The sequence below is a fragment of the Eurypyga helias genome, unplaced genomic scaffold (genome assembly GCF_000690775.1).
Source record: "Eurypyga helias isolate BGI_N326 unplaced genomic scaffold, ASM69077v1 scaffold19106, whole genome shotgun sequence".
Taxonomy (NCBI): Eukaryota; Metazoa; Chordata; class Aves; order Eurypygiformes; family Eurypygidae; genus Eurypyga; species Eurypyga helias.
Genome location: NW_010258758.1, coordinates 31,417 through 50,342, shown reverse-complemented (window position 1 = coordinate 50,342; position 18,926 = coordinate 31,417). Strand labels below are relative to the sequence as shown.

General features: G+C 37.7%; 1 protein-coding gene across 1 annotated transcript in view; it reads left to right on the top strand.

Moving 5' to 3' along the window:
- Positions 1-2,765: 2,765 nt before the first annotated feature.
- Positions 2,766-18,926, top strand: part of CFAP99 (cilia and flagella associated protein 99) — a gene marked incomplete at its 5' end in the record, with an annotated part of 42,446 nt that continues 26,285 nt past the window's right edge. The window contains 5 exons of the mRNA XM_010154482.1: positions 2,766-2,910; positions 5,760-5,854; positions 10,465-10,577; positions 13,287-13,461; positions 18,096-18,176. Coding sequence (XP_010152784.1) covers positions 2,766-2,910; positions 5,760-5,854; positions 10,465-10,577; positions 13,287-13,461; positions 18,096-18,176 — 609 coding nt within the window. The remainder of the gene's footprint in view (positions 2,911-5,759; positions 5,855-10,464; positions 10,578-13,286; positions 13,462-18,095; positions 18,177-18,926) is intronic.

Here is an 18,926-nt window from a genome sequence, read left to right as displayed (position 1 = left end):
TCCACAGAATTACCCATCCGTACTGATGTTCTGGGGCACAGTTGTCCCCAGGCTGCACCTCCTGACACCTTGCTGCTTGGCTTGAGGGAGTAAGCAAGAGCACTTATTTCTGTGTTTGTCCTAACAACTGCTTGCTGACTGACTGGTTAACTCAAAACAGGAAAAGAAATAGAGTAAATGTAAATATGCAATTGCATTTTTGTGCTGTAGTCTGAACTGTGTAGGGGATATGATTTGGGCAAAGGTGTCATCTGTCTACTTTTGGTCATCTCTCCAAAGTACATTTGGAAAGCACTGGTTTGTTGTAGCACTTTATACATGTATGATATATGAAAGTACTCAGAAGGTGAATTCAGAGATTCTAATCAAATAAGGATCTTGAAAACAATTTATATTCTGGCTTTCTAGCGGACATGGTTCTGAGAGTTTTTGTTGGGCTTATTTCCAACAGGCTTGTCCTGTTTTACTATGAATGTTCTGTTTATCATCAGAGCTACTATTGTCTGTAGATTGATTTCATAAGAAACAGCATTTGTTCAAGGGGACCAATTGTTTTAGATTCAAAACGTCATAATCCTACTTTTACTAGAACTATGTCCTCCTCTCTGACTGTGCCGTTCAGTTGTTTAGTTTTACTTTTGCCAGTTGTGGTGAATCCTCAGATACGTCATATCCAATATGAAATATATATTTGAACATTTAGTAGGGGTTTAGATTTCTGGATTTTCTTTGTCAGTTTTATGATAAAACTTCCATAAATCTTCATCCAGAAAATGTATTTCTGGAATGGACTGGGTGGCTCACAAGAATTCTCAGTGCTTAGCAGGATAGAGTCGATGCTTCCCATCAAATTAATACTTTTGCATATTTTCAGATGTGTTCCATCTCTTTCCTCTGCTCTTCCATTTCTATCCATGCTCCATTTGAGCCCTTCTGTGTCTCCTGTTTTCCCATGCCTTCCTTTTCACTCCTTTCTCTGTGCTGCTTCTTTTGCCACCTCACTCTAGTTGGCTCCATTTCCCCAAATGCATTCCGCTTTATCTTTCTCCTATCTCACCCACAACCTGTGGATTCTTTCTCTAGAGCCCTGATTAAGAATGTAGGTAATATCCTGCTTATCTGCTCTCAGTCTTTAGTGCTGCCCAGCAGATTTTGTGAAATAAAATCTGAAAATAAATGTTTTCTGTCATTTTAACTATTAGCCTTGAGGACCTAAAACCCACAAACTGAGCTGCTTGTGTTTCTGTATGTGCATCATTAGTAATACTGTCTATTACAGTTCTGCTAGAGAGGTAGTCAGATGTATTAGTGTAATCATAATGGCAGTAAAGAAATTAGAAGGATGTATGTAGGTGTAATTTTGCCAGCATACATGTGTATATGCATATATATATATATATATATATATGGAGGAAATTATATGGAGGCACTTTTTTTTCTATTAAAACAATTATGCTTACTCTGAATGACAGACTGAGAAAATACACTTGGAATGCTTCTGCATCATTTTTTTACATTTAAATATTAGAACTGTAATTTTAAAGTTTTGCCTTGTATTTGCTCAGTCTCAAAGCCCTACATAGTGCCATATATCAGAAGACACATGCAGTTCCTTCCAGCAGCCTTTGATAATACTTTTAAACTAGAAGTGAATCACATTAGGGAAATAAAGCGATCGAGATGCTAGCAGATAGCCTACTAGGCAAGGTGAACCTCTGATCTGTTATATTATTTTAGTTCAATTATTCCTACGTCGCAGAGCTGTGGGAAAGATCATATATCAAATGTAGACTACATGTTTTCAGAAGATGTACTTAGCATGTTTTTTTGGCTTCTTGGATAACCTCCTTATGTCAAAGAATCATTATTGTTTGTCATTTTTGTCATAGTGTGGCTGTCCTTTTTCAATTCATGTAATAACAAACTGTTCTGGGCCTCAGATTTTATTGCAGTGTTAAAGGTGGCTTATACTAGAAGTTTATCTCATGGAGTAACAGATATTCCATGGGTTATTTATTACGAGTGAAACTCTGTAAAGTTCAGGAGCATTCAAGCTTTTCAAAGGGATTACGAGGCAGTATCCAGATGGCGTGCAGTGGGCATCTGACCCTCCTTCTTCTGTTCTCTTATGAGGCTGGGCATCTGACCCTCCTCCTTCTGTTCTCTTATGATGTTGCGTGAACATTGCAAGTCACCGAGAGCACAGCTGGGTAAGAAACACACAGTCTGCATTAACAAGAGTCCTGGCATTCACAAGTTGAGTTTATAATAGTCATATTCTCCAGTATTAGGTTACAGCAACAGTTAAGAGTCTTTTCCATAATTGCTGTCCACCTTCTCCCCTTGATTTAATCTCTCCAAGTAGCATAGACTTCACCTGCAAAGAACAGGTTGCCTACTGGAAAAACAAACTCTTACTGAAACCTTCTCATTCTGTTGACTAAGTTAATCCTTCTTCATAGCTCTGAGATTTCAAATTTTCTTTGCATTAACTGTTGACATTCTCACATCAAGGCCTTTTAACTAAATGCAGATAAACTAGAAGTTTGACACTGGGGAAAGTTACATGTTACTTAACGAGGGCCATTAGTTTGTTAGGACTGCGCATATTTGACAGTATTAGAAGTGTGTCAGCCCTACCAAGGGCACTGCTGTTCATTATTAATGTTTTCCAGTCACTTCAAAATGATTGTACTTCTTTTTGTACTCAACTAACAGTTTTTTCCCAGAACACATTAATCATTATTAGTTTTGTATCTCTATAGACTCTTAATGTGACAGAAGAAAAATTTGTGTTGGATACACTAACTGGATGCATCGAATATAAATCCTTATTGGATGTAGTAGTCAATGCCTTTTTTGTTCGGGATGGGAGATACTGCCCGAATTCTGAGCGTAATCTCTATGCAGGTAAGTTTTCTTTAAAACAGTAAATGTGTTTACCACAAAACTTTAACAAAATTTTACTAGTGTACGTCTTAATATTATAATATATTTGAAGCTTTGTCATTGTGCCCAGTGCAGTATGAACTACAGGACCTTTTCCAATTGCCTTATGATGTAAAACCTAAATCCTGACGTTGTTACTTAGTCTGGACTGTCACAGGTGTTAACTGGAACTTTACCCAAGAAAATTCTTCAGACTATGCCTGCAGATTAGGTAACGTGGAGATGGAAAATAGCATCGGTGACTGAAAGAAGTATCTTGGAAGTTTAACCGTTGCTTTAAAAAATGTTCTCCAGTGATTCCCCTTTATTCTCTTCTGTGCAATCTAGTACCTCTGCCATTCAGATATGAAATTGTGTAACAAAGCTCTGTCTGCTGAGGAACACAGCATGTCTCACAGTATTGAAACAGGATTGTTTCTGTCCATACAGGGGTTTCTTCATTACTGATCACTCAATGACATAGATTTCTGTCTCCATGAGTGAGGTCAATTACTTTCCTTTTATTAGTTACTTGGTTAGAATCAGTTACAATACAACTACATCTGATAGTGTGAGCCAGTTAATCAGAGTGGTTACTACTCCTGAAGTTATTTCAGGCATTGAGAAGTACATTAAAAAGTAATTTAAAATATATTTTTCTGCTGCATTTAATACACATATACTGAGGTTGATTTATTAAGTCCCCAAATAAGTCAAATCACAAATTGCACTGGCATTGGTTCTCTAAATCAGGTATGTTCTGAATCTTTGTGGGTTCTTTGAAAGCCCTGTCAATTGAATTCAAAGTGGTTGAAAAATACAAAAAACATACCTAATATATCTACATTTTATGTTTCAAAAGCTATTACATTTTGATGGTGATTCTGGTTGCTTCTGTCGCAATCTGGAAAGGTATAGAAATCTAAATCAAATAACAAACAAGAGGAACATAAACTGTGAAGGATGAAATTAATAATATATTGAGTTTATTCTAAATGGTAATGCTTCATTGTCTCCATTTCTCCAAAGCCATGTTTTTCAGTGTCTGGGTCACATAAATTATATCTTTAAGCTGAATGTGGCTGTAATTGGATTGTCAGGACTGGTCCACTCAAAAGCCCCCATTAATCATAGGCAGAGGGTAGACCCCAGAAAATTTTCCTTTATCAACAAGTTGCGAGTCTAAGGTCATTGGCTTACATTTTTTTAAGCTGCTTGTGATTCCCTTTCCCAAGCTGCATTGACACTTAAATGATCAAAGCTGCTTATAAAAGCTGTTGCTATGTGTGAGCAGATTTGAATTTAATAAAGCTTGTAGGAGATAAATGTATATTCTACTAAGACTGCTTAAATATGTTGCTATGCTAAAGCACAAGATTGAAGCCTAACGATACACTGAGTTGCCTGCAGCATGTTGGTAAGAATTTACTGATTTTATCATTACTATTTGGTGGTAGCTAAAATACTGCAGTGCAAGTGAAGCCTGATCGAGCAAAGTGAATATGGTCAAATGAAAGCTGGTAGGGGAGCTCATGAACTTTACAGGTCTGCAAAATCTCACAGTGCCTCTTCCTGGATCAAACTGCATGCTTGCCAGAGGGCATGCAAGAATCAGATTTGGATTTCCCAGAGAATTTCACCACTTAAAAAACCTGAGTTCATTCTAAAAACTAAGATTACAACACTTTCTGAGTGTGTTTTGGTTTTGGTTTTGGTTTCAAAAAAAACACCTCCAAGGAAATTAAATAGTAGAAATACGATATTTTATGTTTCAAATTTTTGTTATGTATTATATTCTTATGTATAAACTATGATTTTGGACCAGAATAATAAGAACTATCCTTTCTGAAAACATGAAAGAGAGATTATGTTGAAAAATTCACTATCAAAACTTCCTTTTATGTCTCCTGTTCACATTAAATTTTCTTAGAATAAGCTTGCTTACAGTGAAAATTTTGTTTACACAAAAAAAAGGCTGTTTCCCACAATGTAACTGTGCAGTCATGTCTCTCAGGAGCCATCTGACTCCTGTTCTCCCTGCCTTGTAGCCAGACTAACAGAGGATTTCACAGATGGAATACACAGATATTGCCAAACAGGCTGCCGTTCTTCTCATCACTGGCCACGCATTCTCACCCCTTTGTCATATCTTCTCTTGACCTAGAACTTGTGTGTAACAGCCATCCAGTGACGCGATAAGGAAGTGCTTCAGCTTAAAATTCACAAAGTTTTAACTTGGCTGTGTGGTGACTGTACTTGCCCAAGGGAAGAAACACCAGGAAGTGAAAGGAGGGGATGTGAACACGCAGTGAGGGGTTGACAGAACTGCTTATTTTAGTGGTGATGTTGGCATAATGAAATGACCGTGAAGTCATGGCAAGATCTTACCTTGGGCCTTAGGGGATTCCAAGTGCTGCTGTGGTAGATCTCCCAGTTTTGCAAACAGACATTTGCAGGCATCAGAAGGACCTCTGTGAATGACTTCAGATAGCTACAACTGTGTTACATGTTTTGTGTAAGTGACCAGATCCTCAGCTGTTGGAATTTCCATAAAAATTTGTAGATTTGCAGTAGCCTGGGTCTGGCTCATGATAGAGAGAACTGATATGAACCACAGCATAGACTCACGATGCTAATAATGAACATGGGGTTAAATTATAACTTCATATTACAGTTTCTCATTGTCAAGCATTATTTTGCCCAGTTAGATAAACAACATTGAAGACTTTTTAAAATTAAAGTAACAGTCTACATCCCAGAGTGTGCAGAATATAGGGTATAAGCTTATTAGAATTTCCTGCTGCATCTTAAATATATGTATCTTTTGATAGTTATTTGTTATCTGGCTACTTTTCAACTGGAAGAGCTCGGTCTTCAGCACTTCAGCAGAATCGTGAAATCTCTGGACACAGCAAAAATGCAAAAGGTAATGAAAGTACAAAATATTGTTTAAAAAATAATTAATGATATCTTCATTGTGTTTAATTAACCAGCTTACTTTTCTCAATTTTCAGGACAATTTAAATTAGGAAATTAGTGTTATTTTGATTGAAATTGAGAAATTAAATTGGTATTTTGTTATCACAAACATTTTTAATTTCTAAACTTATGCAGTGACTATCTCATATTCAGTCAACGATCAAGTCAAAATATATTTTATATAATCCAAGAAGGTAAAATAATCACATGATTTACAGGTATGTGATTTGCAGTTGTCCATCTAACTCCCTCTAACTCACTCTTGGCTCTGTTCACATTCTTTCTTTGACTTTAGGCAGGAGAGGAAGGTTTTTTCCATACTCAATCTATTGAAACTTGCAGTTCCTGCTGCTTAGTGTTCTTTTTTACCTGAACAACCCACTGCCACTTTGATTATCGAGCCTATTGTCCTTCCATCTCTTTTTCTCCTTCCCAAAAAATTGCTCCTTTGGAGCTATGCATGTACCAGTTACCCCATTACAATATAGGTGCAATTGGCCAAACCATTGCTGCCAAGTAGTAAGCATGACAACAAAGCTCTGCCTGCCTTTTCCTCTCTGGAGTCACAGATTTGCATTTCGCTCTGCTACTTGTTTGCTAATTTGTATGAAATTTGTAGAAATATACATATCTTCTGCTTCTCTTTCAAACTAGTTGAAAGTGCTGATTATCTTAAAAGCTATGTTGTAAAGAGGGGGAGAGGGATAAACTGAGTGTCAATCCTTTCTTATGAACCCTGTTTTCTCAGGAAAATAGGTTAAAAATTAAATTACTGGTGACACAGCTTATGTAGACTTTGATCATGAAGATGTTTCAAAGCGTAGTCCAAACACAGCATTTCAATAACAAATGTGGAATTCAAGAGATAGGTATTAGTAATTAATACTCAAAAGGCTAAGGTTTATCCTTCTACCGATTACTCCGAATGTTCATGTGGATGCCAGCGACTTGTTAAAGAGTTGAGTTGCTTTGTAATATATAGGAGAGCGTAGGTTAGGTTGTCTGCATGGCGTTTTTAGAAACACTATTCACTGTGTTGTGGTGGCCTTACTATGGAATGGTTTTTATTAATTCCATTCAGAGACAAAAATGATACCTTTCATTAACTGTTAGAAAGAACAGAGAAGTGGCTGGAAGAATTATCATAATCTGGTAGACAGACAAATCACTCTGTCTGAAATGCTTTCCAAGCTCTTCTTTGGTAAACATCGTAGACACAAGCCACTGGATTGGATGCATCTTGAGCTCATTCAGCTAGCAACACAATTTTCCCACTTCATGCCAGTTATGTCTTGTTGATTCCATTCACCTAGCTTTATGTGGCTTCTGTGTCAGTGCCCTGATGTTCTGTTTCAGATAATTTCTCCTTCCTTGTCTGGAATAACACTTTTCTGATAGGGAAGCGCTGCGTTATGCGATGGCCTGCACCTGCTACATTTTTTCCTGCAGATGTAACTTGGTTTGCTTAAGTATCTTATCAGATCATCATCACCATGGTACCTAGGTTTCCTTCTCTTGCATTAGAAAAGATTCTTTGTCTCCAAAGTGATGCTGGATTATATTAATGCACCTGCAGCAGCAGATTTAGAACCAGCGTTTGGTCCCCCCAGCAACAGTGACAAAAACAGCAGAAGGCAGATCTGCAGCCTTAGCAACAGAAGTTGTCAGAAATTTGGGATTCTCCTTCAGGATGCTGACCTGTAGATTTTGACTGATGACTATTCTGTCTGAGTTCAGCTGAGATGCAGAAAGATTACTCACATATATTTACTTAGAATAGATTTACTTTAATTATTTTTTTCCTACACATCACAAGCTGAATGGAATTTTCTTAATCATGCAGATAAACCTTACTCAAATGAATAGTTTTCATGAAATTACATGGACTATTCACTTGAATGAGATCGACTAGCGTGAGTAAACCTTCCTCTTGAAGGACTGCATGATAAAGTCCATTCAAATCAGTCATAGCGTTTCCCTATGATTGATGCGTGTTCAAAAATTTTCATCTAGGAGGAATATCCAGGCAGAATAATGCTGCCTCACTAACACATGCTCATCTGCTTGAACAGAAAAACATAAGCTCTCATTCTGTAATGTTAAGAATGCATGCAAAAAATCTTTATGGTTGTATAATTACAAAACCATAGGATAAAACACCATTCTGTAACTTTAGTGTGATTGTTCTTCTAAGATCTTAGCTATGTATTGCTAACTCAAGCCTATTTTTCTGTTCTATTATTCATACATGTTTTTCTTTTATATTTGTTGTAAAATTTATGTGTTTGTATATTAGAGAAAATGCACTGTTGAAACAAAAAGTCGAAGGAAACAGCTTTATAATTTCATAATCGGCTTGTAAAAAAGGCAAAATAAGTAGTGTTTTCTTTCTAGCATTCAAGAACCTGTTTTGTTCTGTTTCATGTTCTGATTGCTTCTAACAGCAGTAAAGTCCTTTATAAACAACTTTTCAGATTTGAAAATGAAGATCAGTACATAAGAACTGGGTATTGTAATTGCTATTATGATGAGGTAGGAATAGCAGGACAAGATCAGTAACAAGTAGGACAAGATCAGCCTCGTGGTGAACATCAGAGTAAAAATAGTCCAAGTTGGGTCATACAGTGGCAGACAGACCTGAGACCATCCTAGGACACTTTTCCTAGCATAGACACTTGCATACGGGGGTTTAAAACCATGTTCTTTACAAACTCTGTGTATAGTCAGGGCCTTCCATAAGGTAAGAAGAGTACTTTGGCAGGGGACATGTTCACTGGGTCTTTAATCATATATACACCTGGGATACCCGGATGTAAAATTTTGTTATAATCAGTGGTAGAAGTATTGTATATACAGTGCATCAGTTCTGTTGCAGAGCATGAACTCTGTCTAGTCTTGGAGCATTTTACTTATACATTGCCTAAGTACAAATTGCTATGTTAGGTGAAAAATGTAATCCAACAGGCATGCACTACAGGGAAAGATCTTCCATAAGGAGAAGGAATGAATTTCTAGACCAATGGGATGAAATGCATCCCTTACCATATGCTTTGCAAACTCCAGTGAATCTGGAAGCACCAAAAAACCAACTTCTACACAGTTCAACACTTAGTTTATAGTCATGGCTTTAGGGGTGAAATATCTTCTTTTGGATGGTGTGCTGATATGCCAGCATCTGCAGTTTTGGGGAAGAGCAGTACTTTCTAGACAAGAATGGGTATCCAAGGGGGTAATATTTATTTAGTCCTTCAGTTGTTGATCAGTCTTTTGACTCTACCAAATACACAATAAATGAAAATAAGACTGAATTTACAGGTGAATTCCTTGGAAATGGTCACATCAAGACTATAGATTTTAAGGAGCAGGTTTTCTACACCTATTGAACACCTTAAGCCAAATCTGAATTCTTTATAGCTGAATTATTCACAAATCTCTGATCCACCTTGGGCCTGGCACCACATGTGAATTAAGAAGCTCCTTAATAGTACTCTGGAACTAAAAACTCAACACGAAGACCTATATGGCTCTGTGGAAACCACCTCAAGATAGGCTTATGCCAAATCTGAACTGATAAGCTCTGCAGTCTCCATTTGAAGCTTCTCAAGGGACTGCATACTGCTTTCCAGTATGACCCATGATGTCAATATTCTTTATTGTGTTTTTTTCTACTATGGGGATTATTTCAGCAAGATACTTGCTTGTACTTTCATTTCCAAGAATTCTGATGAAAAAGTTCCGGTTCAAGTTTGGAATTTAGATTGCTGTAAATGACACATGCTGGATCCGAGCACCATTTTTCAAGAGTCTGTTTCAAAAGGCCAATTGAGCAGTTCAAGTTTTAAAGAAACGCTCTTGTCCTTCTGGTGAACTCCAGTGGGAAACAAAAGTTCAAATGTTAGTTGCTGTTTCTCCAGCACGCAGAGCCCTACAGTGTGTAAGTGTGCCAAATTTCAGTCTTCTAGTTTAATGGGAATATGCCAATTAATTATGTTTCAATAAAAGAAGAAACTGTATGGTATAGCAGTTACTATAGTTCTCAGCAGTTCTCCCTGCCCAGTTCCCAGGGAGCTGAAAGGAGCTTAAGTAATTCAAGCACAGTGCCAGGCCTCACACATTTCTGGGCACCATGGATCATCTAGCTATACATAATCAGGAGTTTACTGTGGGTATTTAGACTCTGAAACTCTGTTGTATAATTATACTAAAATCAGTGTATTGCAGTACTAATTAGTTTTTAATAAAAACTTTTGTTTCACAATGTTTGAAGCAAATTAAAGATGCATCAACAATCCCGATGATGTAGCCCCTAGATTTTTTTAGGCCTCTCAAAGTATTTCAGCATCTGTTAGTGTTTCACTAAGTAGGGCTGAAAGACATGGGGCTGTCCTAACAGAACTAAGAAGAACCTACAAATGTCAAGCACCTATGATTATAATTACACGGTAAACTACAAGCAAGTTATTCAGCAGTGTTTGTGGTAAAAACAACTATCCTTTGTAGCTTTATATACACCATACCTTCAGTATTCATATTTAAAAGAAATCATGTATTATTTAGTTTCTTAGATTCTTCTTCAATGCCTTGTATTTGAACACATGGATAAAAGATGAATGGAGCCGATTCTACGATTCACTGTACGTAAAAGAGAACTGGATTGACCCACTGCTGAGGTAAGCAGTACTAAGTAGCCTGTGGGCATCTCAAAGTTTAAGTGCTGGGGAAAGCTCCACCTGAAAGTTCAATTTGCTGACAAAGTGTTTCTGCTGTTGAAATCACTTGTAACCCTTCTTGTCTTCCTGAGACTTTAATAATCCCTTTTACTTACCCAGAGGCTCTCTCATAGAAGGTTCTTTTACAGCTGTTGTACATTTGTTTCTCACTGTCCCTGAATAAATCAAACATCATACTCTAAAAAAACCCCAAAACTAAAACCCACAAACTTTGAAAGCTGAAATTATCTTACAGTTAGATTAGAGCCTCATAAGTCACTTCAACATCTGTATGACATTAAGCATATGAAAAAAGACGTTTGACTTCCCTGAGTTTGGCTTTATAGAATCACAAAATCATAGAATGGTTTGGGTTGGAAGGGACCTTAAAGACCATCTAGTTCCACCCCCCCTGCCATGGGCAGGGACACCTTCCACTAGACCAGGTTGCTCAAAGCCTCATCCAGCCTGGCCTTGAACACTTCCAGGGAGGGGGCATCCACAGCTTCTCTGGGCAACCTGTGCCAGTGCTTCACCACCCTCCCTGGGAAGAACTTCTTCCTGATATCTAATCTAAATCTCCCCACTTCCAATTTAACCCCGTTCCCCCTTGTCCTGTCACTACAGGCCCTTGTAAAGAGTCCCCCCCAGCTTCCTTGTCGCCCCTTCAGGTACGGGAAGGTGCTATAAGGTCTCCCCGGAGCTTTCTCTTCTCCAGGCTGAACAAGCCCAACTCTCTCAGCCTGTCCCCATAGCAGAGGTGCTCCAGCCCTCCGAGCATCTGTGTGGCCTCCTCTGGACTCGCTCCAACCAGTCTATATCCTTCTGATGTTCAGGGCTCCAGAGCTGGACACAGTACTCCAGGTGGGGTCTTATCCACAGACTTGTTTATGCTGATGGTCATAAAATCCCTTCTGAGCAAATCGGATAAGCATGTAAACAAGTCTTTTAAAATTATTACTTTAATAATAATTTAACAGTTCGAATGCTCTGAGGTGCCAGGTGTGTCCACACGTTGGTTAGGTGGTGATACAGTAGCATGCGTACTCTTTCCAAACTGGAACATTTTCATGTGGAGAAACAGTAGCTCTGCAACCTATTGTGTCAAGTTTTTCCCCTCTTGTTTTTACCCAGAACAGTTGAATTAGAGGCAGCATTGGTACACCAGTGCGACTGCAATCACACATCCTCCTCACTCCAGTATGGATTGAACCAGATGGTGGCAACCACTGTTAGATGAAAATATATTACAAACGTCAGCTGAAAAAGAGTTTGCATCTAGTTCTAACTGTCACATCAAAGTCAGGAGAATGAATGCTTTCATACTACGTAGATCATGCCAAATTAGCAAATGCCTAGTATAGATCTGGCTTGCAGTACCCCAAATTCCACCCCGTTCTACAGGAACTGCAGGGATATATTTGAAGTCAGAATTTTACTCAGTATATTCCAGTGTAGTAATTCTAATTATAACATATGCTTGCAATAGTATTAAGATAGAGATAGAGATGTATAGATGTAGACATGCATATCCACACTTTTTATATGTATAGATGCCTGTGGGCAGACACTTACTCTGTCGCTTGTTTCTCTAACACTAAGCTTATTGGAGCTGTCCTTCACAGGCAAATACATTCAACGTTAACAAACACGTGTTTTGCCTAGAGGTGGTAAATTTAAGTTGTACAAGAATGTTAAAGACCATATTTGGTTACTGGGTTTGAAACTTCCTTCAAGGGTCTCACCATGTATTTGTCAGTTTAATCAGTCTACTAGCTTAAATTCTTTTAAATATGTCTTTGTATTCCTCTTTCTGATGTCAATGAGGTTACTCTAAAGGGTCCTATTTATTCTAATGGAGCTGCATTACCTGCAGGTGTTACTTGCAAGCCTCGTGACATAGTGACAGTACTAGCTAAGGTAACAGTCACATACACAAGTTACTGTAAATTTACATTGTCAGCTGCTTTATAAGTTCTAGGAAAGCTTCACTGTGTATGTAATACTTAGGGGTAGAACACATACAGAGGAGGAGTAACTGACACAAAGCTGTCAGCATAATTAGCCTTGTGATAACTTCTTTCTGCCTTACCTTGAATTCTGCACCTTCCTGTCATTCCTTGGAAGAAGTCTAAACCTTCATACAAGCCAAAATCCCAACACAGAGAAAACAGAATCGACTGCACCACGGGGTTCACTGAAGATTCGTTTGCTAATTTAACAAACTCCTTGCATCTTTCTATTTTTTGTCAGAACTGCTTGTGCTGAGATTGATTTATATGTGCTCTGTCGGTCGGTGAAAGTGGCGATACTCAGACCACTGTTCATAGTCTCTTCATCTACAGATGTTACGTGTCTACTTAGCTTGTGACAGCTGCTTTTCTGATTCATAGTCTGATTCTGCTGCAAACCGAACTGGTGACATAGTTGCTTATTCAAGAAAAACTGTGGCTATTTCACCACTAGTAGTGTCAATGGACTAGTATCTATCAAGAGGTGAATAACACAGGCCAGCTAAATCATGAGTCCAGTTTCATAGGTCAGTTTTATTAAAGTTGAATGACTGAAAGCATTACAGAATTTACACTAATGCCAACCTCATATACTGCATGTAAGTTTGTATGACAGAAAAAAATGAAAGAAAATTGATAAATCTCTTTTTATTTGAAGATGGCAGCCGGAAGTGCAGCAGCTGATTGAACAGCTCACAGATAAATTACATAATCGTACTACCACTGTCAAGACTTCGATGGTCACTCAGCCAAAGGAATTTAATTTGACTGTACCCAAACCACGTGCCATTCCTATACCTCTGCCAATACCGGTACTGGAAAAAAGGACACCTGTGAGTTTTTTTTATGCTTAGAGAGGTACTAAGTTTTATGTATGCATGTGCACAAAGTCATGATAGGGAGTTAATAATCTTAAAATATTTGTAGAAAATCTACATCCTTTGACAGATCAACAAGGATTTTTATAATATCCTGTTATTGAAGGTCAGATTTCTAAAAAAAAAAACCCCAAACTAATTCTGTAAGTGAATGTTTTTTAAGCAAATTGCAAATCAAACAAAGGAAAGGGAAAATGTTGGTTGTTGTAGTTGCTTTGTGGCTTCTGGAGGTAGAACTATACGATGGGTACAAACTGATGACAGCATTCATACAGGTGTTTCTGGTAGACCTTGGATATGTAAGACGTTTGCTTTAGATAATGCACTGAAGCAGATAAGAAAAGAACATTCAAATGAAAATTCTTTATAAACTTAGACAGACCTTTTGTAGATTAATTCTAATTAAAATAAACAGCAAAGCAATTTCACTAGACATGAGATGAACTCTAGGTTTGCATCCCCTCCTTGAGGGTGGAATTTTATTCCTTTCTGTTTGTATTAATATTGAATCTCTAAAATTAAAGTTTTTCAGTTTAAATTTATTGCTTATGTGTGAATGAGACTAGGTTTATCTTTGAAATGCTACACACTCATTTTACACATTGTCTACGGCTGTTAATCAGTTACACTGGTACAAATCGGAGACCTGATTGGTTTTAAGTTAGCACACTGGGGGAAGGCAAACAGGATTTGGAGTCAAGCTGCTAAGACTAACTTAATAAAGACTCAAAATCTTCTAAATTTAAATGCAGTGGGAAGTGAGCTTGGAAGTCATACTTTTGGGCATTATCTGCCACCTTGTATTAGCACTTCAGGTTTTAAATAATACATGTGTTGAATGCTCTTAGAAACCATTTACATCTTAGGATGGCAGAGCAATTTAATGGTAGTGTGTTATACAGTTAATGGGATTTTACATTGAAACAGCTTAATACCAGGCTCTGAAAAACTGCATTTAATAACTAATTAATCAGTATAGGAATGAGTCATATTGCTGTCATTTTAGTACCTTTATGCTACGCAGCCCCACTTAGAATAAATGTTCTCTAATGGAGATGCATTTACTGAAGTTTATTTGTGTTGTTAGGATTATATTAAATTTGCTTTACATTCTGGCCAAGTCTGCAAATTTAAAAGCTTGTGTGAATCCAAAACCATTAGCGTAGTGGTGACATATGTTGTGCTCATTTCTGTACCTATCTCAGCAAATTAACTTCGCTTTAATTCGCCATATTGTTGCCACTATCACCATTTTAGATCCTGAAATGAACAGAGACTGAAAAGACAACCCAGATGGCAAGAAAGAGTTAGTAAAGTCAGAACAGGCCATAGTTTTGGCTAGTCTGTGGTGGAGAGTTGTATGGAATTGAGAGGAATGAACGGAAATAAAGCTTTTCCAGATTACATCCCATAATCTGCTGCAGGAATTTCTCACAAAGTTGTTAGTTTTATGAGATACCCATTTTTTCTCATGGTTCTCAGGCACCTGTCAGTCAGGGAACTTGTCATGTGGCATATTAAGCAGCGACTATTGTAGACACAATAACTACAGGCGTAGTTACCGCTCAACTTTGAAACAGCTCTGTGAATTCATACTGAGGTGCCTGGGTTTTCAGCAATGATTGTGGATAAGTTATTACATTCCTATGATGAAATTAGTTCATTTTGATTAATAGGATTATTATTTTAGGTATTTCTGTCTGCTAGGTTGCATTGTATTCTATAGTAGAGATAGTAAGTAAGATGAGCAAAGTAAGATGAGATGTATCACATGCAGTGAGTTCAGGAACTGGGATAGTACTGCTGTCCTATACGCTGACCACATGAATCCTTCACAGGAGAGGACTGGAGATTTGGGTTATTCAGGGTAGTTGCCTTACTCCGTGATCTATACTGACATGGAACTCTCCGCTGACCTTGGAAAGTTTTGTTGGAGTAACATAGGCCTAGAAAGTTAGGATAATCATTCATCATCATAAACATTCATCAGAAATGGGGGACACTAAGTGCAATGGAAAAAACAATTTAATTTTGAAATTTAATAAGGAAACATTTCACTCTAAATATTTGGTCTAAGGATTATTAATTCTTCTCTCCGCTGTCCTTTGCCCACAAGCACATGGATGCACACACAAGCATGCACATATGCATGCACCCATTCATAAATACAATTTTACAAAGAAAAATGAGTGCTTAGCTTGAAGTTTGCAAAGGAAACAAATGGAGGCAGGTGCTTAAACCTGATAACATGCAAAATGATTTGGACACATTTAACTTCCTTGGATATCTTGGCCTTGAGTTACAAATAGAATCCATTCTATTAACATCCCCACTGTGCTAGAATAATAAAATTATGCAATTATTTTATTTTTATATTTTCTGTAAACCAATAGCATAGTTATAAAAAATAAAAAGGCCACACTGAGACGTTATTATGACACCATTCAGCAAAATCTAGTGTATTTTTAAGGTATTTTCCTTATTATTTCAGCTGTGCTTTATGAATGGAGGTGCTTGACTGTTAAAATAATTAAATGGGTGATTTCATTTGGCCAATACAGAGCATTTTGTTTACAAATATATAGACCCAACAGTATATTTATCTTTATGATCTTGTTACGTATAGAAATAGAAGCTCTTAATACAGTAGCATTGCATTAGCTTGCCCTTGTCCATCTTACAAGAGTAACTTAAAAAAAATAGAAGAATTATGACTACCAAAGTTCCAGTGGTTATTCGTGTGGTACCTACTCCATAAATAAACCTCTGGTAAAAGGATATCCAGAAAGCTGGAGAGGAAGAGCAAGGTTGGTGTCTCTCACTCCTAGCCCCCTTTTTTCACATCAGGATTAAGTAGATACAGTTTAGCCTTTTTGACCTCTCTATTGCTGAAACTGAGAATTTACTTACATTGACCTATTCATCCTCTTCCGGCAACTGGGTAATTGCTATATGGATTGTCTGTCTGTCTGACTGGTACTCATCACCGTGGTATCTGAGGGCTAAATTACAAGGCTAAGATCATTTTTGAAAGAGCTGATTGAAAAGTCTCCTCCTTAAATTGCTTGGAATAAGCATAGCATTTTCTGAGGAGAGATTTTCAGCTTACACTGGCAGATGAGTACAGTTTTGCAGGTAAAGCACGTGACTAGGAAGACGAGGGAAATAAACTGATACTCATTGCCTGTGCAACCCTTTGCAAATCCCCTGGGCTTTAATTTCTCCATCCATAAAAGCATAATAAAACTTCTTAGTAAGTGCTGTGTAATACTTTCAGTTCAGCTTCACTTAAAAAGCTCACAGAAATACTTGAGCGGTCTCACCAGTGCATTTAATGCGAGCTTCTTCTGTCTGTGTATTTGTTTCGCCTGTAGATAATGATGTTGAATAGCAAAGGCAGTGGAAAGTACATCAGATTCATGAGTTTTTCTTTATATAGTCCAGTTAGGCTAGATGGGATCCCAAACTGACCTCCAGTACAATAGAGATTACAGATTTTTCCCATTAATTCTTGAATTAATTCTGTAACTTCTAATTGATCTAGAACATATTTAGCAAGATAAATATTTAAGAAGATATCCAGTAAACTGGAAGACTATCTCACCCACATAGGAAGGAGACATCCAGTCTTTTTTCAGTGTTTGCTTCTGGGCAAAATTTATTTATTTCATTTATTTGCTCAAGTAAACGTTGAAATACCCTCAAAGTTTCCTCCTAACCCAAAACCCTTGTCTCCTGTTGATCCATATGACAGCCAGACAGTAAGTCTTTCCTGGTCATTTATCTGTAGCACTTTCTGACATGTGAGTGTTTTCCCCTATCTTTGACTAATGCCACGAGGGTGCTCTCAGTCCACTGCCTCCACGCACTTAATCTACACCTCCAGTGGTATTCCCTTACAAACGGGTTAGGACAGCCATAGTAGACCAGAGCAAAGGCCCATTTTTCCCAGTGTAATGGGAAGACTACCGGGACAAGATAAGCACAGCTGCTGCTTTCTCCAACTGCCTTCTCGGCGTCCCACCATTTCAGTTCAAAGTCTACCCCAGTTACAATGAAGTTCTTGGGTATTTAATAAACTTAAAAGGATTTATCTTCCCTGGAGTGTCTGTAAGTTGTTACTACTACCACATGCTGTGCCTAAGAGCTGCACAGCTTAACTGTTCAGCTGCCCTACCTGGCTGTCAGTGCTGTGAAACTCAAGTTTATGAGAACCTTTCTCATAAACCTTTCTCAGAACCTTTCTCTTTTCCGGCAATTTCTTTTTCCCCTTGATAGGGCCTATAGGATTTATTATTTCTTTAGCCTTTCCTGTACTAGTTTCAGATTTTTCTTTCTTTCTAGTCTTTTGTCCAGGGGTTATATTACATTGGACAGGACTGAAAAGCCTGGGTAGTCGCAGCTAATTGGAATCTGTCCATGTCTGTCCATGTCCATCTGTCCACTAGCACTAATAGAAAAGAATCAATATTTTAAAAATAACTGCAGCTGTTCTACAGTAGAAGTGAATGTGTTTATTTTCCTGCAAGAATGTGTTGCTTGGAATGTTTTATACCCCATATTGTGGAGATCATTGCCTTTTAATATAGGTTCCTCCAAGCACCTACAAACATCCAAAGGAAAAAAAGCAACTTGAGGAAATCAAAGCAAAAAATCGCCGAAAAGCAGAAGTAAGTGTATTATGTTCCTGTTCTAGTCCTTCCTTTCTTCTAAACTGTTTCTTCTGTAATGTTCCATTTTCACAAGTCTTAGAATTTTATCTGAAACATATTTACTTTTGTACCTAATAGCTCCTGGCCCTTTCTTTAGAGACATGACGTTTGTATCCTCTGTTTTGTTCTGTCACCCTTTTTCCATCTTCCTTATTTTATTATTAATTGTCTGAGACAAGGTCCGCCTTTTACTCACTGTACAAGTACTATATGAGAAATTACGCGAGTAGCCCTGTAAGGTAGCAGAAACACGTTTGCTTTCTTCCCTTCACGAGCTTGAAATAGTTCAATGGCTCTTTCACTCCCACAGGACATGTGGATATTTAAGGTATTCACTTAGTAATTAAGGCTTCAAAATACAAAATACGTTCAATATTTTCATTTGTTTTCTATAGTAACTGATAAATAACCACATGTCATCACCCACTGTTTTAAAATATCGGCAGATTCTGACTTTTTTTTTGTGCAGACTCCGTACTCTTTCCTTTCGCACGCTGAGAGAGTGGGAAGTAATTATGGTTTGTAAAGAAGCAGAGTACATGGTCTGTGTGTAAAGAGAGCAGGGAAGGGCAGGCCTTAAAAAACCAAAGAAACAGATCTAGTTATTTGATCCAAACTTTGATATGAATCCTGTTCCATGAGTTAGCTCCTATCATAGTTAAAGCAGATTGTTGTCTTCTCCTTGGAAGGGAATTAATTAAATGTCAG